We start from the raw sequence: 25563 nt of genomic DNA, 5'->3' as shown, positions 1-25563 counted from the left end.
ATCAGAATTGCTTTTTGTTGTTATTGTAAACTAAAGTTCCACACAACTGTACATCGAAAATTCATTTAGCATAGCAATTGAGAGACCCATTTTTCGAGTGTCCCATACTTGCCATGAATAGCAATTTCTGATTGGGTGCAAAATATGACCAAAAACCTGGGAACCCACCCTCCAATGGGGTTTCAGAATCGGCACTAACTACCGGTAAATGTCTCGAGCCTCTGGGCTCGTAGAACCAATGCCAGTGCAAAGGGCATTAATCGGAAAATAATGACATTTTAAAAATTTAAAAAATAACAAGTGAATGATAAGCATGTGTATTTTTTGGCCTTTCAGATGTTGTTTTTTGGGCCAAATGTCTCCAATATTCGGTTTCGGCCAAGAATTTTGCTTTCGGTACATCCCTAATATTTTGGAAAGGGCAACACTGAACACTTTGCAACCATGTGCTCAATTTGCAGCTTAAAAAGAGAAAACATTTACTGTCCCCTCAAAATAGCTTAGTCTCCCAACCACTGATGCCTAAATTACTGGCAATAAAGCAAAAGTGACAATATTTAGTAATACCACCATTATTTAAACACTCTGGACATAGATTTCACTAGCGTTTCACAGGTGTCCACTGTACACAGACTCATGTTTGTGATAAACATCTATGCCCTGTTAAACAATCTAAATGTTGTTTTCTATATTTCAGTGATAAAAACTGCCATGATGCAGGATACGCCTTCCACATTCATGGATTGTGCTGCTGTCTTCAAGTCGGGAAACACAAAGACTGGTGTCTATACACTCACTTTGCCCAACACTACAATAGAGGTTAAGGTGAAGTATATTCCGTGTCTAGATGTTGCTGTCAAATGAAAACCCCAAGTGAAACATTAAGATAAACACCCTCGTAAAAGTAGGCCAGCAGATGAAACTACTGATTTATGCATCAAGTTTTTAAATGACACGCACGCATTCTTTATTCTTGGATTAAACCTCCATACTCTGTTACTGATGAGAACAGGTCAGGCGGCAAAATTTTGCACTCTGAAAAATACTGATTTTAATGTGTAGTCATAAATTGAATGTCTTGGACATCAATAAATCAAACCCTACACGGATGACAAAGGTACCAGTAATGTTGGCTTTTTAAGATGGACTTGTGTTTTCCCTTTCATGCAGAACCTGTAATTTAATTCAGTCATTTGTGACGTGTTAGAATTAAATGGGTAACACTTTACAATAAGGGTCCCTTAGTTAACATTAGTTAATGCATTTTTAGACAATAAGTAATGTTTAAGTAACATGACAGTAATTCATTTAATCCCTTATCTAACATTTATTAATATATTAATTAACATGAGATAAAATGCATTAACTAAAGCATTAAGACAATAACTAAAGTTTAAGTAACATTACAATAATTCATATAATTCCTTATTTAACATTTATTAATATATTAATTAACATTAGTTAATACATTAGTTAACGCATAACCAGACAGTAACTAATAGTTTGGTAAAATAAAAATTAAAAAATAGGCCTATATAAGGTTAGGGTTTTAGGGTTAGGGTTGTTAACATGAGCATGTATAATTTCTTAGTTAAGGAACACATGTGCTACACTTTACAATGAGGGTCCAAAAAGCATTCAGTAATGGTTAATAAAGGTTAAGGGGGCGGGGGGCCTTAAGCATTTATAATTTCTTAGTTAAGGGACACATGTGCTGCACTTTAACAATAAGGTTCCAAAAAGCATTCAGTAATGGTTAATAAAGGTTAAGTAACACTTATGAGGTACGTTCCCGTGAAATTAGTAAGTATGGTATTATTTCACGTGAACTATGAATTACACGTGATTACTGTAATACTTCAAATTCCCATTTAATGGAAATTGAATTCTTATTTGGAATTAATGATCAACCAACTTTGCAGGCATTTTGTGACATGGAGCTGGAGGAAGGTGGCTGGACGGTAGTACAAAAACGTTTTGATGGCAGTGTTGACTTTCACCGTACGTGGGAAGAGTATAAAAAGGTATGGAACAGTGAGGACGCCATATTCGTTGAGAAAAAAAAAAGTCTAGGTCTAGGCGATACAATTTCTCAATGTAGCTCCTCGATTGATGTAAACAGGATTAATTTAATTCATTTACATTTGTTTAAATGTGTGTGTGTGCTTTTGTGCAGGGATTTGGAGATCCGTCAGGAGAATATTGGTTAGGAAATGAATTTGTATCCAGGCTGACAAGTCAACATTCTTACAACCTCAGGATCCAATTGAGTGACTGGGAGGGGAATTCTGCATTCTCCCTGTATGACCAGTTCTCACTCGATGGTGAGGGAAAAAACTACAGGTATGTTCAGTTCGTAACATCAAATTAACTACAGTGGTATGAAAAAGTATCTGAACCTTTTGGAATTTCTCACATTTCTGCATAAAATCCCCATCAAATGTGATCTTAGTCAAAATCACGCAGATGAAAATATATTGTCTGCTTTAACTAAAACCACCCAAACATTTATAGGTTTTCATATTTTAATGAGGATAACATGCAAAAAATGACAGAAGGGGAGAAAATATGTAAGTCAACCTTCTGCCGAAGGAAACTTAAAGAGCAATTGAAACCAATTTTTACCAAACATTTTAAGTCAGGTGTGTGCCCAATCACTGATGATGAGTAGTTTAAGCTGCCCTGCCCATTGCAAAACACACACCTGGTAATATATGTCTTGATTAGAAGCATTGCCTGATGTTCATCATGTCAAAAGAGCTGTCTGAAGACCTGCGATCAAGGATTGTTGATTTGTATAAAGCTGGGAATGTAAAAAAGTCTGGATGTTCATCAACTGACAGTCAGAGAAGTTGTCTACAAATGGGGAGAGTTTGGCTCTGCTGCTTCTCTCCCAACGGGTGGCCGTCCACCAAAGATGATGCCAAAAATTCAGCGCAGAGTACTAGAAAGGTAAAAAAGAACCCTAGAGTGTCTGATAATGACTGACAGAAATCACTGGCACAGTCTAATATCTCTGTGCACACATCAACTATATTTAAAACTATGGCCAAGAATTGTGTTCATGGGAGGACTCCACGGAGGAAGCAACTGCTGTGGGAAAAAAAACAAAAAACATTGTTGCTCATTTAATGTTCGCAAAAAGGCACTTGAACACTCCACACAAGTTTTGGCAAAATATTTTGTGGACTGATGAAACCAAAGTTAAATTGTTTGGGAGTGACACATAATGTCATGTGTGGAAGAAAAATGCAACAGCTCATAAACATCAAGACCTCATCCCCACCGTGATGCACTGAAGAGGGAGCATCATGATTTGGGGCTGTTTTGCTCTCTCAGGGCCTGGACAACTTGCAATCATTAATGAAAGAATGAATTCAAAAGTTTATCAGGATGTTTTGCTGGAAAACCTGGAGCCGTCTGTCAGACAGTTGAATCTAGAAAGAGGATGGATGCTGCAACAAGACAATGATCCAAAACACAGAAGTAAGTCAACTTCAAAATGGTTTCAGAAGAACAAGATACACGTTCTGGATGTCCAGACTTGAACCCCATTGAGATGCTGTGGTATGACCTAAAGACAACAATTCATGCCAGACAACCCAGGAATCTGACTAAACTACAGCAGTTTTGTAGAGAAGAATGGGTCAAGATTTTAGTCATGAGCAATGTGCCAGACTGATCTGCAGCTACAAGAAGCGTCTGGTTGAAGTTATTGCTGCCAAAGGGGGCTGGGGTACAAAATATTATATGTGATGGGTCACTTACTTTTTTTCCCCCCTTCTGTCATTGTTTGCATACTATCCTCATTAAAATAGTAAAACCTATAAATGTTTGGGTCGTTTTAGTTAAAGCACACACAGTTTTTCAATGTGTGACTGTGACAAAGATCAGATTCACATTTGATGGTGATTTTATGTAGAAATTTGAGGAATTCCAAAAGGTTCAGGTACTTTTTCATACCACCGTAAATTACACTGATTAATAAATGCAAAAATACGAGGCACTATAGCAAATACCATATTGGCCCGAATATAAGACGGTGTTTTTTTGCATTGAAATAAGACAGACAGAAATAGAGGGGGTCATCTTATATTAGCGGTCTAGACGTTATACCCATTCACGACACTAGATGGCGCCAGATATCATTGAAGCGATGTTCTGTCATGAGAGATCTCAGCTACTTTCAAGTTTAACCAGTTTGCATTGTTTTATTGCAATGCTTTTCTTCATTCAGAATTGTGTCAAGACTACATTTACAGTTAGACTTCAATTTGATGGTTAATGCAGTTATTGCAATTTTGTTGTTTTACCACAGTTAGATTGGTTTATTTACATTTTGAAAAACCAGAAGCCATTAATTTACGAATGATTGCACTTTAGTTTACATATTGAAATGTTCAGATATTAAGATTTGAATGAGGCAAAGTGACATGCTTTTTCTCTGAAATATATTGTTATAATTGTTTGTTTCAGATGTACTGTAATTATTTTCTGTATAAAAATTAATTTGGTGTTCAAAAAGTCTTTTTTTCAAACTTGAGTCTTGAAAAAGAGGGGGTCGTCTTATAATCAGTCTTATTTTCAGGCCAATACGGTATGTCGGACATTGTTTATACTTAAAAGCTAAAATTACTAGGGATGTCCTGATCCGATCACATGATCGGAAATCCGGCCCATCACGCCATTTTTCAGAGGATCGGAATTGGGTGAAAATGATCGGGTTTCAAATTTTACAAAATATATGTTTTTCTGCTTCATGCTCATACAGCCTCTCACTCTCCCTCCTGCTGCTTTTCTAAGTCAGCAGTGCCCTGGAGTTAGCTTATTTAAAGTTAACAATGATTGACCGATTTGTAGCTTTGATCTTGCCAGACAAGCTTTGTTGCTCTATCATCAAAGGCCTAAATGTGTCAATCATAGCTTAGCTTGTTAAACACTAGCGGTAGTGTGCTGTGGTAACTCATTGTGTAAGTGAAAGGCTGTTCTCAGCAGTGTGAGTGGATTTGATTGGAGTCACTCGGTCCACGGTGGGACAGTAACACGTTTAAAACTTTGTTATTCAAACTTTTTTTTGGTATTGGATCAGGTGATAGACTCTCAAAATCAGGAGACTTGGGTGCAAAAATATGCGATTCGGACATCCCTTAAGCAAGCAACAAAGGAAAGACAATAAAATAACCTTCATGAAAATAGTTTTTGAACACTGACAAAAAATTTTAAGTAAATATTCAGAAAAAAATAAGACTAACAAGTTGTTGCTTCATAAGTATACAGTATTGATAAAGTACAGTGGTATGAAAAAGTATCTGAACCTTTTGGAATTTCTCACATTTCTGCATAAAATCCCCATCAAATGTGATCTGATCTTTGGCAAAATCACAAAGATGAAAGAACAGTGTCTGCTTTAACTAAAACCAACCAAATGTTTATGGGTTTTCATGTTTTAATGAGGATACTATACAAACAATGACAGATAGGGAAAAAAATAAGTGAACCATCACATTTAATATTTTGTGTCCATTGTCTTGTTGCGGCATCCATCCTCTTTTTAGCTTCAACTGTCTGACAGACGGCCTCAGGTTTTCCGGCAAAACATCCTGATAAACGTTTGAATTCATTCTTCCATTAATGATTGCAAGTTGTCCAGGCTATGAGGTAGCAAAACAGCCCCAAATCATGATGCTCTATCCACCATGCTTCACGGTGGGGATGAGGTGTTGATATTGGTGAGCTGCTCCATTTTTCCTCCACACATGACGTTGTGTGTTACTCCCAAACAGTTCAACTTTGTTTTCATCAGTCCACAAAATATTTTGCCAAAACCTCTGTGGAGTGTCCAAGTGCCTTTTTGTGAACATTAAACGAGCAACAATGTTTTATTTAGACAGCAGTGGCTTCATCAGAGGAGTCCTCCCATAAACACGATTCTTGGCCATAGTTTTACAAGGGTCCAATAGTTGATGTGTGCACAGAGATACTGGACTGTGCCAAAGATTTCTGTAAGTCTTTAGCAGACACTCTAGGGTTCTTTTATACGTTTTCTGAGTATTCTGCGCTGAACTCTTGACGTCATTTTTGGTAGATGACCACTCCTTGGGTGAGAAGCAACAGTGCCAAACTCTCTCCATTTGTAGACAAGTTCTCTGTCGATTGATGAACATCCAGACTTTTAGAGATAGTTTTGAATCCTTACTCAGCTTTATACAACTCAACAATCCTTGATCGCAAGTCTTCAGACAGCTCTTTTGACAGAGCCATGAAGAACATCAGATGATGCTTCTCATCAAGACAATTATTACCAGGTGTGTGTTTTATAGTGGGCAGGGCAGCTTTCAACCACTCATTAGCGATTGGGCACACACTTTACTTAAAATGTTTGGTAAAAATTGGTTCCAATTGTTCTTTAGGTCTCCTTAGGCAAAGGGTGCACGTACTTCTTTATATCCCGCTTCTGTAATTGTTTACAGGCTATCCTCATTAAAATATGAAAACCTATAAATGTTTGGGTGGTTTTAGTTGAAGCAGACACCATTTTCATCTATGCGATTTTGACAAAGATCAGATCACATTTGATGGTGATTTTATGCAGAAATGTGACAAATTACAAAAGGTTCAGATACTTTTTCCTACACTGTATATAAAAAATGGCTACATCACATAAGCTTGTTAATTGGCAGTTTGTTTTCAACGATTTACGTGGTTAAATGTTTAACAACCCCACTGCTTGGAGTTAAGATTATATTTGTGCCCCACATTCACCAAGTTATTAGCTGTACCAGTTTGTGTTGTTTTGGTTGAACTGTAGGATTTATTTTTTTATTTATTTATTTTTTATAAAGACTTGCACACATACAGAAAATGCTGCCTGATTCCAAGCCACAACAAAAAAAAAATACAATGTGAAAACAAACTGACCGAATCAATGCTATCACTTCAAATCGCGTATTTGTTAGTTATAAGAAGGTATGGCAGTTGTATTTTGAGGAACAAGGTTATTGACTTCCTTCTTCTACTTCCTTAATTTTTCCTTTTCACTCTACAGGATACACCTTAAGGGCTACAGTGGAACGGCAGGCAAAATAAGCAGCATTGGTCAGCCAGGAAGTGATTTCAGTACAAAAGATGCAGACAATGACAAATGTGTTTGCAAATGCTCACAACTGACAACAGGAGGTAAGAAACATGCTCTCCTAGAATGTGCAATTACATGCATGAGATAAAGGGAGGTAAGAAACATGCTCTTCCAGAATGTGCAATTGCATGCATGAAATAAAATAGAATGATCCCAACGCCAGCTATTTTTAAATTCTCTCCTAAATGCATCTTGGCACTTCCCTTTGGAAGGACATTATAAAGGCTCCTGTTCTTTCTGGCCAGGCCAAAGAGCACAATTAGACAGAGTTAATCACTATCAACTCTTGAGGGAATTCAGCCACTACAAACGCTGACATTAAAAAGCCTGGGAACAGCTTTCTCTTTCTCCTTTTGTAGCATAAAGGTCCTCCCTCCATTGCCTTGTAAGTGACTATCCTGCCAGAAATTTTGTCAGCCTCTGCATTAGGCCCCTGTCAAGTGAGCATAAAAGCAAGAAAATCTCAACACTGTCCTTTTTCCCATGAGGGGTCTCTCACAGGGGACTTTCTCAATACATATCATTCACAACTCCACTGGGAGAGAGGCGCACACACACGAGAATAGAGTCTGACAATATGAAGCTGTCCATCAAGAAAGATTGAATCTTACATAAACAAATGTAATCCTAAAGTAAATGACAAGTTTTAAAAGCAGAATGGCACAGCGCAAATAGACTATTTTCTAGCACTGCAAAGAATACACACAAGCCTCAATAAGAGTAATTTCAAAGAGGCTAAAAATGAATTTGATTTAAAGCTAGTACTTCTTAGAGGATGAATTAGGTGCTCTCCAAGGACAAAGTGATAAAGGATTTTCATCCAAATGTGAAAATTATGTTTTTTATTCAGGACGAAGAAGTCACTTTTCAATGTCCTATTTCTATCAAACCTCTGAAAATAATTCAAAAGCCAACATTTGTATGAAAGTCCAAATACATCTGGACCTAACCTACAACTAACCATTTTCTCTTTAAGAATTTTTACTACCTGTATATCTTTTTTTTCCTTTTTTAAAAATTTGATTTCAGGCAGTTACATTGATTTTTACAAGTGCAGGTCATCTGTTTTCAAATGGTTACAAAACAAGTAACAAAACTAACAAAACAAGACAAAAATGCCTGAAAGAGAGTGGCACGAAGAAAACTTATTAAATCCTAAACCGAATTCTCATTAATAATGCAAATAAATAAAAATATTTTCCTGCAACCTATTTTTGCTTTAGGTAGTTTCAGTGGTAAGAAAAAGTATCTGAACCTTTTGGAATTTCTAACATTTCTGCAAAAAACAAAACAAAACAACAAATGTAATCTGATCTTTGCCAACATCACACAGATTTAAAAAAAAAAAAAAAAAAAAAAAAAAAAGAAAAAAACAGTGTCTGCTTTAAATAAAACCACCCAAACATTTATGGTTTTTCATATTTTACTGAGGATAGTATGCAAACAATGACAGAAGGGGGAAAAATCAGTAAGTGGCAGCAATAACTTCAACCAGGCGCTTCCTGTAGCTGCAGATCAGTCTGGCACATCAATCAGGACTAATCTTGGCCCATTCTTCTCTACTAAACTGCTGTACTACAGTCAGATTCCTGGGATGTCTGGCATGAATCGCTATCTTTAGGTCATGGCACAGCATCTCAATGGGGTTCAAGTCTGGACTTTGACTTGGCCACTCCAGAATGTGTATTTTGTTCTTCTTAAACCATTCTGAAGTTGATTGACTTCAGTGTTTTGGATCATTGTCTTGTTGTAGCATCCATCCTCTTTTTAGCTTGAACTGTCTGAAAGACGGCCTCAGGTTTTCCTGTAAAACATCTGGATAAACTTTTGAATTCATTCTTCCATTAATGATTGCAAGTTGTCCAGGCCCTGAGGCAGCAAAACAGCCCAAAATCATGATGTGCCCTCCACCATGCTTAACAGTGGGGATGAGGTGTTGATGTTGGTGAGCTGTTCCATTTTTCCTCCACACATGACGCTGTTTGTTACTCCCAAACAATTCAACTTTGGTTTCATCAGTCTACAAAATATTTTGCCAAAACGTATGTGGAGTGTCCAACTGCCTTTTTGCAAACAAATAAATGAGCAACAATGGTTTTTTTGTTGTTTTTTTTTTTAGACAGCAGTGGCTTCCTCCATGGAGTCCTCCCATGAACAGCATTCTTAGCCATAGTTTTACATATAGTTTATGTGTGCACAGACATATTGGACTGTGTCAGTGATTTTTGTAAGTCTTTAGCAGACACTCTAGGGTTCTTTTTTACCTCTCTGAGTATTCTGCGCTGAACTCTTGGCATCATCTTTGGTTGACGGCCACTCCCTGGGAGAGAAGCAACGGTGCCAAACTCTCCTCATTTGAAGACAACTTCTCTGACTGTCCATTGATGAACATCAAGAATTTTAGAGATGGTTTTGTATCCTATGTTTCTCATCAAGACCATTTTTACCAGGTGTGTTTTATAGTGGGCAGGGCAGCTATAAACAACTCAACAGTGACTTGGCACACACCTGACTTACAGTAAATTGTTTGGTAAAAAATGGTTTAGATTACTCTTTAAGTCTCCTTACGCAGATGGTTCACTTACTTTTCCCCTCTTCTGTCATTGTTTGCATGCTATCCTCATTAAAATATGATAACCTATAAATGTTTGGATGGTATTAGTTAAAACAGACACTTTTGTTCCATCTGTGTGATTTTGACAAAGATCAAATCACATTTGATGGTGATTTTATGCAGAAATGTGAGAAGTTCCAGAAAGGTCAGATACTTTTTCATACCACTGTACATAGTAAACATTTTCCCCGACAAAGGTAAAAGAAGAACAATACCCACAATGGCAATTTCCTCTGTCAGCAGAGAGACAAATATATATATATTAAGGGTGTAACGGTACAAGCATTTGTATTGAATCGTTTCGGTACGTGGTGCTCGGTTCGGAACGGTGGCGTACCGAACGAGTTTCTGACGTAATGTAACCCTTATTTTTCGAGGCTGTGAGTCGATCGGGTTACAGTTTCTTTGTGTAGATTATATTTACTCCGCCTTCTCGACTATAATGAGGACCAACACAGTAGGACAGTATAACCCAGAAACGTCAACAGCGCGACAACCGCGAGAACGCAGTGAAACGCGGGCGTTAAAGTCAATCAGCCAATGCACACCAGTCGCAGTGCGGCCGCGTGTTAGACGCGTCCCAGAAGTGGCTCAACACGACGGCGTGAAAAGAATGGCAGAGTTTATTATTTGACGCAAGCGGCGACCCTCCTGCGTCAATACTACTACCGGTAGCTAGGATCGGGCAGACCGGAAGTCACTCGTGTAAAAATACGGTGGATCCGGTCTATTTTCAAACTAATATCCAATCGCAAACCACTTTTTGAGTCCATCAGATCTCTTGAGTGGTAGATCGGGGCACAGTTGACTTGTCTTTGTTGATTTACTGCTGTCTTCTCTGCTATATTAATAACCAACACGGCCCCGTGTTCAATACAAAACCCTCTTACCACAACAAAACATGTAGAAAATCAACCAATAAAGCTTTTGAAAACCGTTCATAAGAAAAAGAAAAAGATTCATTGAGGCATTTCATTTGTAAAATGCATGTTAAAATCTTTGTCAATGGGATTGCTTTTATCTTTAGCACAGGACTTTTTTTTTTCTTTCTTTCAGAAAGAAAGCTGACCAATACGCGGGGTCTGAAAGGCAAATTGTTGTTGGATTATCTTTAAAAACCTGCTACTTTTTGAGCAGAATTCTAGTTTTGTATAGGCTAATGTTCCTATGGTTGAAAGCAGAAAGGTGTGTCATAAACAACTAGCACATTTATATTTTGCATTTTGTTTTGATACTGTACCGAAAATGAACCGAACCGTGACCTCAAAACCGAGGTACGTACCGAACTGAAATTTTTGTGTACCCTTAGACCCCTAATATATATATATATTTTTTTCACAATGTACATTTCTCCACGATCCAGCAATCCCTTATGTCTTATGTATTTGACTGACAGCACACGCTACATTGTGCTGGAAAGCTGCATTATGAAATAAAAAGGTCATTGTGGAAAAAGACATTATGAAAAAAACTGAAAAACGTTCTTTACCTTGTAAAACATTGTGCTGAAAAATGACATGATGAAATAAAAAGGCTATTGAGGAAAAAGACATGATGAAATAAAAAAAAAATACTTTGTGAAAAACACTATCTTCAATCTTGTAATCTTTTTCACCATAATATTACCTTATCTTACAATTTAAGGGCCATGGTTTGTATTTCAAAATGTTGCTTTATTTATTTAATTTTGACCTGTTAGGGGTTCCATACTATACAGGAATAAAATCAAAATCATCACTGAATGTACTCTACATGTTCTGTTTTTCTATGTTTTAGGTTGGTGGTTTGATGCTTGTGGGCCATCCAATTTAAATGGAATGTATTACCAGGGAGGCCAAAACTCCAATCGCTTCAATGGCATCAAATGGTACTACTGGAAGGGATCGGGATATTCACTGAGAGCTACGTCTATAATGATCAGGCCAGCAGACTTCTAAGTTAAACAATTGTAATGGGCACTGAGGAAGATGGATCCCAAAGCACCTAATGACATTCCTTAAAGGACTAACTGGGAAAGTTCTATTTCGTTAACTAATCTTAATCTAAATCAAACCAAGGTACCCCGCACACTGAGCGATGCGGACAAACACAACGTAAATGTTACGCAGTGTGCTGATCATTGCAATTAGTTTTCATGAATGGCAAACTAGTTTTTATGGATATGTTGCTTCCAAATAAAAACAGTAAAATTCTAAGTTTTTGGCGATTGAGAAGTAAGCGACAGGAATGTGTAAATTGTTGACTAACTTATTGCCGATTGCACATATCAGCCGCATTCGGATGGGTCGGTCGCTCAATGTGCGGTAGGCCTATCAAAAGAAAATGTGGGATGTATTAAAGTTAGCTTTTTGAAATTATACTGCGAGTTTACCATTTAGTAAAGTGTTCAGTATTTCAACCGATTGCCAATGACACTTCACAGAAATAGAGGCTGTGGTGGAAATACAATTGGCTCTTTTTATTTATTACTAATGGCTCTGCAATGGTTCCTCTTGTAATTTCTAATAAGTTAATTATGTTAATTATAAATGAAACTGAGAATCTCAGTTAAGATAACATCTTGTGGCGAATGTATTCACGACAGTACTGTACAATATATTTATGTGTGAAATATTATTTGGGGATGTATTTTTTTCCATTCCACCTTCTAGATCACCTAGAACAGGGGTGTCAAACTCATTTTGTTTCACGGGCCACATTCAAGACAATTACAGCTTATGTGGGTCGGACTAGTTTATGTTTGGCCAAATAAGTTAACTCTCATAGAGGGCGCTAGACGGCCAATCCATTTTGACTGGGAGGGGGCTAATGAACATTACCTTCTCAGTCAAGGGCGCTCTCAATGGCATTAAGAAGAATTTTTGACATTAGGCTTAATCTTAGAGTTGGCAGGTGTTTAATTAGTCGGTGGAATTGATTTCAACAAATTCCGTGCAGTTTGTCAGTATTTGTTAGTTTCAGGGCTCCGGAATGGCTAAGCTAGCGTGAGTCAATGGTCCCATGTTAGCATGCCAATAAAATTTTTTAAAAAAACCAATATATAAATGCATGAGAATCACTGATGACCCATGCAATCAATAGTGTTAGCTATGTTTTCAGGATAACGTTATTAAAACTTACCATTGCATTTCAATAATTGTACTATGAACAGCAACATTTGTAATCCAGCATTTCTGCAGGTCAAATTTTCGGAACTCCTCCTTTAAAAATGAGAATCCACAGCCAGTCCTTGCAGTTTAAGTGAACTGGATATCAATCATTGTCAAAGGCTGGCAATGAGGAAATCTTGCGTCACTTCCTTGTAATTTTTAGCGTACTGACAGTAAATTTTAGATCATTTCCTATTGCGGTAATTCTTTTTGCAGCATTTCCGGGTTACTTCCTGATGATTTCGTGTCACGTCCGGTTGGTTTTGAGGTAGAAGTAGTGCCAGGGTTACGACGTACCAGACTTACGTGATTTCGACTTTGCGACAGCAGTCTCGTTTATTTTTTTTTTCTTTCCGTTTTAGAATGTTTACTTTTGGTTTGTGATGCATGCTTTTATCTTGGCACAGGAAGCGTAGAGCAGGAAGTACTAATGGCACGCGAGTAAGAGCGCACGTACATATGAAGAAGAATATATTTGCGCACACGAAGAAGAGTGCACAGGCACGCGCACACACGAGGAAGAGTGTATTTGTTCTGTTTCCACGAAGAGGTCACGCAGCCGAAGGAGAGAGAGAAGGGAAAGCCTGCAAGTCTACGCACACACTTGTTGCTTGTGAAGCATCAACAAAGGCTACACCTGTTAATAACTTTTGTACTGTTTATTGTGCATTTTCAGTTGTGGTCGAATACTTGGAGTGAGTTTATGTGATTATTTTTGATGATGTGCAGATGCTAAATGATAGATGCTATTTGTTTGTGTGGATTTTTATTGCTGTTGCAGCAGCTACTGATAAATGCAAAATTTAATGACCGGTACTGTTATTGAAGATGAAGCTGATTTAATTTCAATTTTATTTTAGTTACATCTTGCAAGTTTTGATGTCATGAGCAGCTGAATAAAGTCAGCAAACCACACGGACGTCTGACATCGTGATTGCGGAGGTTAGCTCGCTGTCTAGCTAGGACCTAGCGCCAAGGGGTTGGCGAGGACAGTACAATAACGTATAATACATTTTTATTTAGAGATTTAGGGGGTACTTAGGAGTACTTAAAGGGTTAATTGTGACATAGGCGGAAATTCAGGTTACGTCGCCAGCGTAGGAACGGAACTTGTTCGTAACCCGCGGACTACATATATTTTGCATCACTTCCTTGTTAACTCATTGGCTACCATTGACGCTGCGATTTTGACTGGGAGGGGGTGAATGAACGAATGTGACTGCTGACACGACACTGAGCCAAGTTTATCACAAAACTCACAAATATCTTGTTTTACGGCACCAATGTCAAAGTAAAAGTACGTGATTCTGTATGAACAGTATGAATGAGCTGTCCAAGGTGCCTGTCAGGAAAAATAAGCCTGCGGGCTGGATTGGACTCTTTGGTGGGCCGTTTCCGGCCCACTTGCCTTACATTTGACACCCCTGACCTAGAGTATTAGGTGCTAGACAACTAGCATTTATATTGCACCCTGGCAGAGGTTTGGGGAAAAGTACATCTTTATTTATGTGAAAGTTTATTTGAATCCCTCTCAAAAGTAAGTTTTTATGAAACTGTACATATTGAAAGATTAATTTGCGTATTGTGTCGCCATAAAGTTCTCTTATCATTTTTGGCATTTCAAATGTTGTTCCCGCCACCCCAGAGGGTGCAAGTGTAGCTCCTGGTCATATAGTGTATAATACAGTACATACAGTACTTATCACAATATAAAGGAAGTATTCTCAATGGTGGAGGGACTCATGGGAGTGCATATTTCATCAAGGAGAAGCAAAGCATTGCAATCACTGAAAGTAAATAATATTAAAATGCCACCTAGTCCCTTCTGATAAAAAGACAGGATCGTGATTCTCCAAACGACAATGTACAAGAAGGACCACAGCAGAAATATCTTAACATTTGTCTATGTCAAGAAGGTGCCACTGCTCACGATGGCAGGAGAGGACAGTGACTCATGACTTCAGGAAGAGGCAACGTCCACATTTCTCTCAGGATACTTCAGGAAAAACAAGTTGACTGAAAATGGATGGCTGGCAGTAAAAACGAGCAGGCGGCCAACTGACTTCCTCCTCTTTGCATTTGTGAGCAATTACTGGACTGAATGTCGGTGAAGGGAGCAACACAAATGCTTTGCATTGTAACCTGAATTAATAACAGCGGGCGCTGCACAATGCAAAATATTTCGCAAGTATTTGTCAGAGTAAAGAATATCCAGTAAATTCAAAGTACAAGTTGATTGAAAGTTGTGAACAGGATTAGAGTTATGTAATGAGTAATGATGCACCGATCTGGATCGATACATCGATTGGATGAGCGCAATTAATCTAAATCGATCATGTTATAAATGTCATTTTGGTAAAAGGAGTGATTTTCATTCAAATGTCTAAAATGTTTCAGAAAGAAAATTGTCAAAAACATCCACAGTGCTTTGTGTTTTAATTTCTTTCAGTTTAACATTTCATGTAGGGCTGGGCGATATGGCCTAAAGTACGTATCATGGTAAATTGAGCAGATTTACCTCGATAACGATAAATTCGCCCAAGTGGACTGTTTTATAATTTGGAAATCTGAATCAATGCGTGAAATACAAATTAACTGTTTCTCGTTGATTTATTTACCAGATTTCATTTTAACATATTTAAACAATTTTACATGCAGTTTAAAAAAAAAAAAAAAAATTTGTAAACCATAAGAATTCAAGTATGAACATTTATAACAGCTTGTATGACTTGAACAATGTACAACATTATAAAAATCAATACGACGACTGTGCAAACATGTCATTGTAACACGAATGATGTGGTTTTGACAAAACACTTCAAACAGACAACTTATTGTTAATGGCTGCTGTGACATATTTATTCAACACAAGCGTTTATTTCAAGGTTTCAAGTTTTTTTCCCCAGAGAATTTTTTAATACATGCACACACATGCGCCCCCATACACCCACATTAAAGCTATATTGCTCTTTTGCCAATGAAAAAATTAAGATTTTATCATGGCAGTAATGACACAGAATGAAGCAAGCACATACAGCACATACATACACTAAACGGTCATATTATAGGCTTCACTGTTGCATAAGCCTGTCGCAATATGCAATAATTCCATTTATCGCGCGATAAATAAAAATGAAGGCGGTAATTTTTCCGCTGCGATTTATCGCCTTGCGTGCACGTGCGTGCGCGCGTGCGGCAGACGTGCTGTTAAAAGTTCGGATTCCTCGTTACCAACTGCGCAAAATGCATCTTCGTTCCAGGTCCGCAAAAAGTAGCGCCGGAGCCAATCGTTCCCATTATATCCTATTGTTCAAAGTATACTGGCCGCGTCAGTGCTCCGGAATGACTGTGGACCATCTATGGCGCGCCGGTGTTGTTGACGTGTGGGCTCTCCCGACAGGAGTGACATTTCACGCGGGGCGGCTATTTTTCGGCACAACGCCGGATATTTACAACGAAGTCCGCCAAAACATTGTTACCGACTTGGCTGCTACGAACAACCTCGCTTTGACAACGAACAGCTGAATGAAATTAAGAGCGCTGTGCTTCAAACTCGTCCTGTTTATGAAAGTCGATTGCCATATGCTGGTGTTGAGTAGTAATGAGCAGACGTGACTTCAACTTTTTTAATGCGCGCACACACTAGATATCATGAAATGGCAAACTAGATGTGCTACGTCCCATGCCATTGGCTACGTTAGCCCAGAGTGATTATGGGACACGTAGTCCATATACTACATCGATGAATTCTAAACTGTCATGACTGAATGGAAGAAGGCCAAATCAATCCATACCATTGACTATAGATAATGTTGCAAATATTGTTAATTCAGTACGTGACACAGATGGATTCGGACCACAAATAGGATGTCTTGCTCGTGTAGTAAACCTAGCTGCTAAGAGAGCTGTAGCAATCAACAGTGTGCCCTGCCTCAATTTACAAACAGTAAAGATTGTTCTCAGCACTTTTATACAATTTTTTTTTCAGATCAGTAAGAAGTAGGCACATAAATATTATGCACTAAAATGCATGTTTATATGATGGCAATTTAATTTTTGCTCGTTAGCAAAAAAAAAAAAAAAAAACCCAACAACAACAAAAAAACGAAACAAAAAAAAATTTTTTTTTTTTTTTTTTACAGAGCATTAAATGTATTGAATCGGATCGAAAATCGTGTCCCCTGTATCAAAAATCGGACCAAACCATGACTTAACTGTATCGTTGCATCCCTATGGAACACCATTGCAGAAGCTATGACGGGAAAAGTTTTCATTTTTCCTAAATGCTTAAGTTATCAAGTGCAATTTTTTTTTTAAAAACACATTTTATTTATTCTGTGTTTCTGTGCGTTATCAATTGATCTATTAATACTGTATATACTGTATTCTCACTGTGTTATTGTAAATTGGTTTTAAAAAATTGGGGGGGCGCAATAATATCGCATATCGCAATAATATGTGAGAATAATTATCGCGCACTAAAATCTGTTATCGAGACAGGCCTACTGTTGCATTATAATTTATACTGAATGCTTTACCCTCATAAAAGATATCAAAGAAATCCCACACACACACATATACAAAATGACGTGACATACTAATTGCTAGATGAAGTCCGTGCCCAATCCAATCATTTAGCTAAGCTGTTTTGACAAGGTTAGGGCCGCTATCCGACTCCACCACGTTCATTTTATAGCATTAGTCGCTAGAGTTAGCCTGTGGCCTGGCTACCTGTAGAAAGCAACCTCTCCTGAAATCGTGAGAACCAGGGAGGAAAGTGGGTGAAAGCCCGTTTGGAGGCCGCCAAGAGTCTACTTAATGTCAGGTGAAAGTTTGGCGAAGTTCCCTTAAGCCTGACTCCATCACGTTTCCTTGTAGCGATAGCTGCTAGCGTTAACCTACCGGGCTTCTGCTTGTTTTTTTTGTGTGTTTTTTTTGGGCTTCTGCTTGTTTGAGTTCCTGATAACCACGTGACGTCATACGCAAGCACACTGACTGCTTTCTTAAAGGGGAATGAACATAGCCGAACAACAAATAGTCAAAGCGGGATGAAAAGACTATTTTCGTGTTTTATCAAATTACCGAATTTACCGACATGGTCAAAATTACATCGGTCATCATGAAGAATTTCGGTAACGGTAAATTTTCGGAATACCGCCCGGCTCTAATTTCATGTAACTGTGTACATATGGAGCAAAGGTGTAACAGGAAGGCGTCAACAATTTTGCAAACACGTGTCTGTATTTTACTACTAAGTAAGCCTGACGCAATATGCAATCAGTCAAATAATCACATGGTAAATAAATATGAGGGCGCTAATTTTCCCAGCTGTGATTCATTACCGCGTGTGTGCGTGCATAATCATATATTTGTGCGTGCGTGTTTGTGTGTGCTGCATGCACTTGGCACACGTGCGTATTGATTGCATATGAGACTCCATTTCCTTTCACCAATGTTTGTTGGGCATCAACACACCGTAGAATTCAAGTTCAGATATGCAAAATAAGGAAACACATCTATGGCGGAAAACACAGACAAGGCTGCAAAAGCAGTTTGGACCCCTCTTTAAAATAAACTGCTGTATTTTAAGCCAAAAGAACTGTTGTGTTTGATAGAACAATATGTCTATATGCTGCCATAGCAGTTTCATGGCACATTAAGCCCCCAAACTATTTTTGTCTGTTTTACCCTGGAAACCCATGTTTACAGACACTGCGAAACCAGTTTTGTTTCAACCCAGCCATAAAAAGACAATATTTATATTTACTATTCGAAATGTCTATAATTTTTAGCGCAGAATCACAAATTTATGTCTACTTTTTAGTTTTTTTGTTTGTTTGTTTTTTTAAACGATTTTAGAAAATTATTCACTCACATATTTTCAAAAAATGATGTCACAGTGAAAAAAAAATAGTGTTTGTACATAGGTCACGGATATCTACCTTATAACTATCACTTAATTATATATTTTTTGTTACTGTCGCATTTCCCCTGATATTTTACATGATAAATAATCGAGCCAAGAAAATTACAAAAACGTTTCAAAGGGTAAATATTTGAAAAAGAAAATCTCGGCCATTCCTTGATGTCTGCGATTTCTGCATTGCGACCCTTTTTATATTACCATGTTTCACCCATAAAATTCCCAAAAGGTCCGGCTGTGGCCAGTCACAGCTGTGTCTTGACACTCAATGAGACATGCTACATGGAGTTTTTGGATCGAAACAAGGTAAGAATGCGATAATATCTCGGTAAAATCATGGTGTCCTTAATTATGGTCTCTCATGCTCTCACCTAGAGTTAGGGTTTAAAAAAAAATTTTTTTTGTTTTTTTTTAAAATGCCCTCCTGTTCAAAAAGTTTCTTCCCCCAGAAAATTGAGATTTTATTTTATTTTTTAAATTTATTTTCCCTTCAGGCATGTCAAATCCAAACAACCATACAGCATTTATATGTGTTTAAAATTAATTTAACCCGAAAAGAAAAGGGCAGACGGGAGAAGCCGAAGCTTATTGAATCCCGCCCCCAGTAAACCATATAGGACGCAGAAATGCGTCCTTCGCCTTCGAGTGTCTGTGAGTGATTGATTTTACGCTTTCCAATGATGTATCACACATGCATATAGGACAATTATGAAATTTGGCCAAATTGGGGGTCTCCGAACAGAACTTCACCTGAGACTTTTCCGCCCTATATTAAACATTGTTAAACGTTAACATTGCTACATTGAGGCGAATGGAAAAAAAGACAATGTACTTACCACTTTAGCACACTATAGAATATTAGCGATAGACCGCTAAAACATTAGCGATGGATCGATATTTGGTAATTTGACGTCCATTGGTATCTGCCATTTTTTTTTTTTCCCTTAAATCTGACCAGCCGATATGAAAAAATCAATTTAAAAGTGGGTTATTTCGGCTCAGATTCAGCCGCGCCTCACTCTCCTGCCTGCTGTCTCCTGCACGAGTTTTCACTCAGTCCTCTGATTGGTTAAATGGTAATGGTAAATACAGTAACACTTCTATTGCGCCTTTCCACCTTTTTAAGGCCCTCAAAGCGCTTCACACTATATCCTCATCTACCAACTGGTGACGCAGCACCAAGAGCAACATGGGGTTTAGTATCTTGCTCAAGGATCCTTAGACAGGGTCAACAGGGCGGAGAATCAACCTCTGTTTGGGGAATGACTACTCTACCACTGAAGCACGCCACCTCTATTATTAGCCGTTATTTTCTATTTGTGTGATTCAATAAACATGCTTTAGGCATTTCAATGATGTTTAGTGTTTGCATTAATTTTTTACACCAATTTCACACATTTACTGCAAATGAATATCAGGTCTAAAAATCTGTTATCGGTAGGGTTGGGCATCGAGCATCGAGTATCGATGGGACCCGGTTCTACCACTCTGATGGTCCCGGAACAGTTTTAATTTTTAAATTTCGATTCCAAGTTTCGATGCCCTGACCGCCGAGAGGAAAAAAATTGCTGCCAAAAACCAAGAAGAAGCAGCCACAAGAAGTGCGTGTTTGTGCACTGCAACTTGATTACAACCATGGACATGGTGCGGCAGCGCTCAAAAGTTTGGCTCAGCTTTACATTAAAAAAAAAAGACTAGTCAGCTCAGTGCAACATTTGCAACACAATATCATGCAAAGCTTGCTGCACAACCAACATGACTACGGTAAACACCTCCGGCTTCATGGAATACAAGTGCCGAGTAGCATAGCTGAGTGCCGCACCGGTCCTCTAACAAGTCGGAGAGGTAAGTAAAACAATAAATTACGTCTGTCTGCTGCCGTTTCCGCGATCCGACCCCGGATTAAGCAGTCGGCGGCATAAGCTCATGTACAGAGGACTAGATGCGAAATAACAAACTCGCTGGTGTTAGTAAACAGCCACCATCTTAAAGTAGTAGACGCCTCCGTTAAAATCGAAAGTATTAAAAGATATTCAAATTGTAATCAATAGAAGAATTTATACTAATGCTTTGTCGTAGAGCCTAGCTAAAGTACATGTATAGCAAAAGAATATGTGTGAATGTTTTCTCCATGAGCTTTTGAAAAATAAACATTTTTGTGAAAGTGCACTCCTGTGGAAAGAAACTTCATCAAATTCAAGTTTAGGGACTGATTTTTATATACAAGTTAAAAATAGCCCTGTGAGAAGTTCATACAATTCATAAATTTCATATTAATTGTATTAATGATAAATAATGAAATAATAACAAATAATAATTAATTTTAAATTCATATAATTTAAATAAAAAAAACATCCAGAAGTTGACATTAATATAAACTATTACATTTTTCAACTTGAAATTTTTTGACCCTGCCTCTTTTTTTTTTGTATTTTTTTTACCCTGCCTCTTAAAAGAATTGGAATCGAAAATCGTTCAGAATCGGAATTGAAACATGATATCGGAATCGGAATCGTTCAATTTCAAACTAGGCCTAAACCTAGTTATCAGCCCCTCTAACTACTAATAATCCATATCGGTCGATCTCTTAGTGGCATTCTTTTGTCAGCTAATTTACAGCATTTGCAAACAATAAAAAATAAAAAAAAAAGGAATATATGTATTACTGACATAGGCGGAGTTTGACTTTTGGGGCAGGGGGGCACGACATGTTGATGACCCCGAAACGCAGTGTCAGCAATAAAATTAACTTACAAGAGTATTTCTAATAACAAGTTGACAAAGAGCGTTTTTTTTGTTTCCCATCATTCTTAAGGGGAATTCTAAATCAGGCTGCTTAGGCAATACTTTTCGCCAAGATCGTCATCCATTGACTATGGTACGCCCGCCGGTGTCGTGCTTATGTAGTTTCCCCAGTCAAAAATGGTATCCTCTGGGCGGAGCCACATGGAGATAGATTTGTATCTTTATTCAATCCAAAAAAAAGTTGCCTCAATCAAAATATATATTTTCAACCCAAAAAAAGGTCACTTCAATAAAAAGAAAAAAAGTGTTTGAATGCAAAAATAAAATTGAAACTAAAAAAAAAAAATGCATGTGAAAGCTATTTTTCTTTGATTTTCTTTTTTGATTGAAGTCAAGTTTTTTTGATTGAAGTAATGTTAATTTGTGTTTGGCCCACATTTTGGCTAGGACCTTTTTGTCTTTATTGTTCAATCAAAAAAAAGTTGCTTCAAAAGAAATATACTTTCAAAAAGAAAAATCACTTCTATCAAAAAAAAAAAAATTCAATCATGGAAAAAGTTTTTGAATGCAAAAAAATATTTAAGATTGAAAAATTTGCATTTGAACACTTAAGTTTTCATTGAAAAAATTGTCTTTGATTGAAGCAATCCTTTTTGTGTTTGGGCCATATTATGAGTAGGCCATTTGTGTCTAAATCATTTAATCCCCAAAAAAGTTGCTTCAATGAAAAAAAATATTTACAATCAAAGAAAAAAAATCATTTGAAAAATAGAATTGCCCTCCACTAATTTATTTTGGGGGGAAAATTAAATGCAAAGCAAATGACCGTCTAAGTTGTTGGTCACATGATCTGTTTGAAAAATAATTTTGACCCATTAAAAAATATGATTTTTTTTGGTTAATTTCATTCATTTTTTTTGCAGTTTTACTGCTTTACAACTTATATATATATATATATATATACATATATATATAGGAAAGTCAATTACATGCAATGACACTTTTCGGCCACCAGGGGGGCCTGGCCCCCCCCTACCCCCCGCCTTAAAATCCGTCTATGATTACTGACAACTTATGCATGACGAAAATAGGAGTGCACTTTTTTAATTTTTTAAATTGAGTGTGAAGCTTACAGTTAGCGGTTTAGCGAACGTACCTCCAGTGAACATTTCACATTAAAAGTGTGATGTTCAACATGTAAATAAAGATTTCAGGAGTTAATCTCACATACTTCAGGTTCTACACAAAGATTAGCTTTAAAATGACACCCATTATGAAAAATCTGATTGGCAATGAATAATTTGGCTTAAAATTGCTAACATGCACACTTTGCAGGATAAGATGACAGTCATTTTGGATCAAATGTACACTTTTAAAAGGCTCTAATTGGCAGAGATCAAAATTGGCTTTGGGTCTCTCACCTTTTTCATATTCTGCACTTAGCTAGCTTTCAACTGACTTGTTATGCATTGTATTTTTTTTCTTAAATATTCATTATTTTTGTTATAGTTTGTGTTTTATTTGAAAATAACAATTCATTGCATTTGAATGGGTGATATGTACAAAAAAATTTGACAATAACATCGCATATCGGCAAGATAGCGCCTACTAAAATTTGTTATAGCGACCGGCCTACTACTGACTACATCTAACTGTTAACTTCCAGTTGGCAATGCTCAAACTAAACTAGTACGGATACATACCTGTGCTGCCGGAAACTGCTCGGAAAGCTCAAACGGTTCCTCTGGAATCCACTGCCTTTGCTCCAAGCACCACAAGATCTATTCAGGAATATTGAGAATAGAATTTAAAACATCTGTGATCTGAATCTCATTCTGTATTGATAAACCATCAACAAAAATATACCCATTCGAATGAGAGGATCCAGCAGCCACGAGCGATGCCCAGCAAAATATTCAGAGTCCGCCGGTGTTCCCCAGAAACAATGTGAGTCGTGCTCTCGCAAACTTGATCAGCAATAGAAAAGCCACCTAGGGCCTTTACCACCTGAACAACTGTGTTCTGTTTCCTAGGAGAGTAGGACACATTAATTCATTTGTAAATTATGTTTAGAATGCCTAATGTGTGAAAGTGGTCTAATGCACGTAAGGATATATTAAGTGCTACTTACTCACTGGGCATGCTCGTCATGACCAACGTTCTCATTGACTGCATCAAAAAAAAAGAAAATATAATTAATTATAATGATCCAATCCAATTTTGCAATAGAAATCCATTGCAACCATCAAGCCAATGAAAATTTATGAGTGAGACATTTTACACCTCATGTTCAATAATCACATTACTGTATGTGTAATGCTGTGCCAGCATAACCAAGAAGAAAATGTTTCGTGGTTATCTAACAAGGCCAGACTGCTACATATATTAACTTTGTCAGAAACAGTTGAGCAGTGGACAAAGAGGCATCAAAAATACCACTTGCGACAGTGAGGAAAAACTGTGAACTTGTCACCCGGGGGTCTGACAAATTGGTCTTTCCACATCATATCCTAATCAAAAGCAGTTACAAACAGTTGTCTGATATCTGGTCCCCCAGCTGGAAGGGCCAAGAGCAACCTGTCAATCAAATTTGTGGTATCGACCCTCCTTTTGTTGACCTCACTCCTTCTCCAACATCCCATTTATACTGATAAGAAGCTGGGAAGAATTAATCACCAACAAACCACGATTGTGACTGTACTGTGATGTGTGCTGCCGATCAACAACAGTGCCGTTAATAATGGTCCTTTCGAACTAACGGTTCCACAAAAAGATCTGCAGATATTATGCAGAGGAAGCTTCTGTGTGGCAAATAATGAGCCTACAATAAAGTGTCTTGTGAGCATAAGCGCAGCCAGTTTATCGCTGTATGACAAGGTAATATTGACGTTTTGAAAATGATGCCATTGAAGTGAATCAAAGAGGATGCGGGATCTGTGAAAAGCCAGCAAATGGCTTTGTCGCATGAGTTGCCAATGACAGCAAGACAACCATCCATGCATCTATTTTTTTCTCCATTAATAATTTAAATCACTTTTGAAAAAAAATGGAAGGGAAAACTGCATTGTAGGGCTGCACCTAGTGATCATTTTAATTACTATTGATCGATTCATTGGATAATGTCCCTTTTTTCAATTACCTTCTCATTTTAACTTGAATTTGTTTTAGGCATGCTGTAAGTAACAATGAAGAATAAATGATATATTACAGGTTCATACTCAACTAAAGTAAAACAACTGTACTGTTTTAAGTACAAAAACTTGTTTAAGTTTTTTAAAATAAACGTTCTGAGTATGAAACATGAAAAGAATTTCTCAGTACACGAATAAAACAAAAATCCTGTTCATTCAAAAAAAGAAAAAAAAGTGCTCGGTGGGTGGGAGGGGGGTGGGCGGTCGCGGAGGCGCCGTGGGTGGTCTGGGGCGGGGATTGATCGGGGCCCTGACGCTTCTTCCTCCCTGGGGCCGGTGGTTCAGGTGGACGGGGCCACGCCCGCGGGAGCCTGCCTCTTAACTCACGCACTTCTCACTTCGGCACTGTAAATATTTTTCACCCTGGCACTTACATGCTCATACACTTCTCCGGGGAGAGTTGGGACAGGGCTTTACAGTCCCAGCCCGACTCCCCCCTGTTTTTAATGCACCACACACCAAGGTTGTGGGATGGTTGGGACCTGTTGCGGGGGGGGGCCTCACGGCTGCCTCCTCACCACAGGCCCCGCCATCCCTGCACCTTTTTTAAATGCACCACACACATCATACTCCACAGGAGAGCTCCGGCAAAGGGCGGTGGGACGGGCGGCTGGACAGAAACTCCATGCTGCGGTCCCACTGCCCCAAGCCAAGCTCTCCTATTTTAATGCATACATTGCACTACCCTCCCCTCACACCCCCATCACGGTGCTGGGTGATGGCTGCCAGTCGGGAACCTGGCAGCCACAGTAATAGGGTGGTAGGTGGGTCCCACACTTTTTCTATATGGCGTGGCTCCCGGGGTG

The 25563-nt window shown here is 38.0% G+C and overlaps 2 protein-coding genes across 4 annotated transcripts in view; one reads left to right on the top strand and one right to left on the bottom strand.

Moving 5' to 3' along the window:
- The window catches only part of angpt2a (angiopoietin 2a), a 32401-nt gene extending 17147 nt beyond the window's left edge, over window positions 1-15254 (top strand). The window contains exons 5-9 of the mRNA XM_057848760.1: window positions 698-825; window positions 1923-2024; window positions 2177-2343; window positions 7046-7176; window positions 11526-15254. Coding sequence (XP_057704743.1) covers window positions 698-825; window positions 1923-2024; window positions 2177-2343; window positions 7046-7176; window positions 11526-11686 — 689 coding nt within the window. The 3' untranslated portion in view covers window positions 11687-15254. The remainder of the gene's footprint in view (window positions 1-697; window positions 826-1922; window positions 2025-2176; window positions 2344-7045; window positions 7177-11525) is intronic.
- mcph1 (microcephalin 1) overlaps window positions 1-25563 on the bottom strand; it is a 111797-nt gene that overhangs the window by 41828 nt on the left and 44406 nt on the right. For all 3 annotated transcript variants that reach the window (XM_057848757.1, XM_057848758.1, XM_057848759.1), the window contains 3 exons: window positions 23698-23735; window positions 23433-23595; window positions 23270-23347 (listed from right to left, as the gene is read on the bottom strand). In XM_057848757.1, the coding sequence (XP_057704740.1) occupies window positions 23270-23347; window positions 23433-23595; window positions 23698-23735 (279 nt within the window). The remainder of the gene's footprint in view (window positions 1-23269; window positions 23348-23432; window positions 23596-23697; window positions 23736-25563) is intronic.

This window comes from Corythoichthys intestinalis, chromosome 10, assembly GCF_030265065.1.
Source record: "Corythoichthys intestinalis isolate RoL2023-P3 chromosome 10, ASM3026506v1, whole genome shotgun sequence".
In the NCBI taxonomy this organism is placed as follows: Eukaryota; Metazoa; Chordata; class Actinopteri; order Syngnathiformes; family Syngnathidae; genus Corythoichthys; species Corythoichthys intestinalis.
Note: the sequence above shows the minus strand (reverse complement) of the source record. Positions and strands in the feature narration are given on the sequence as shown.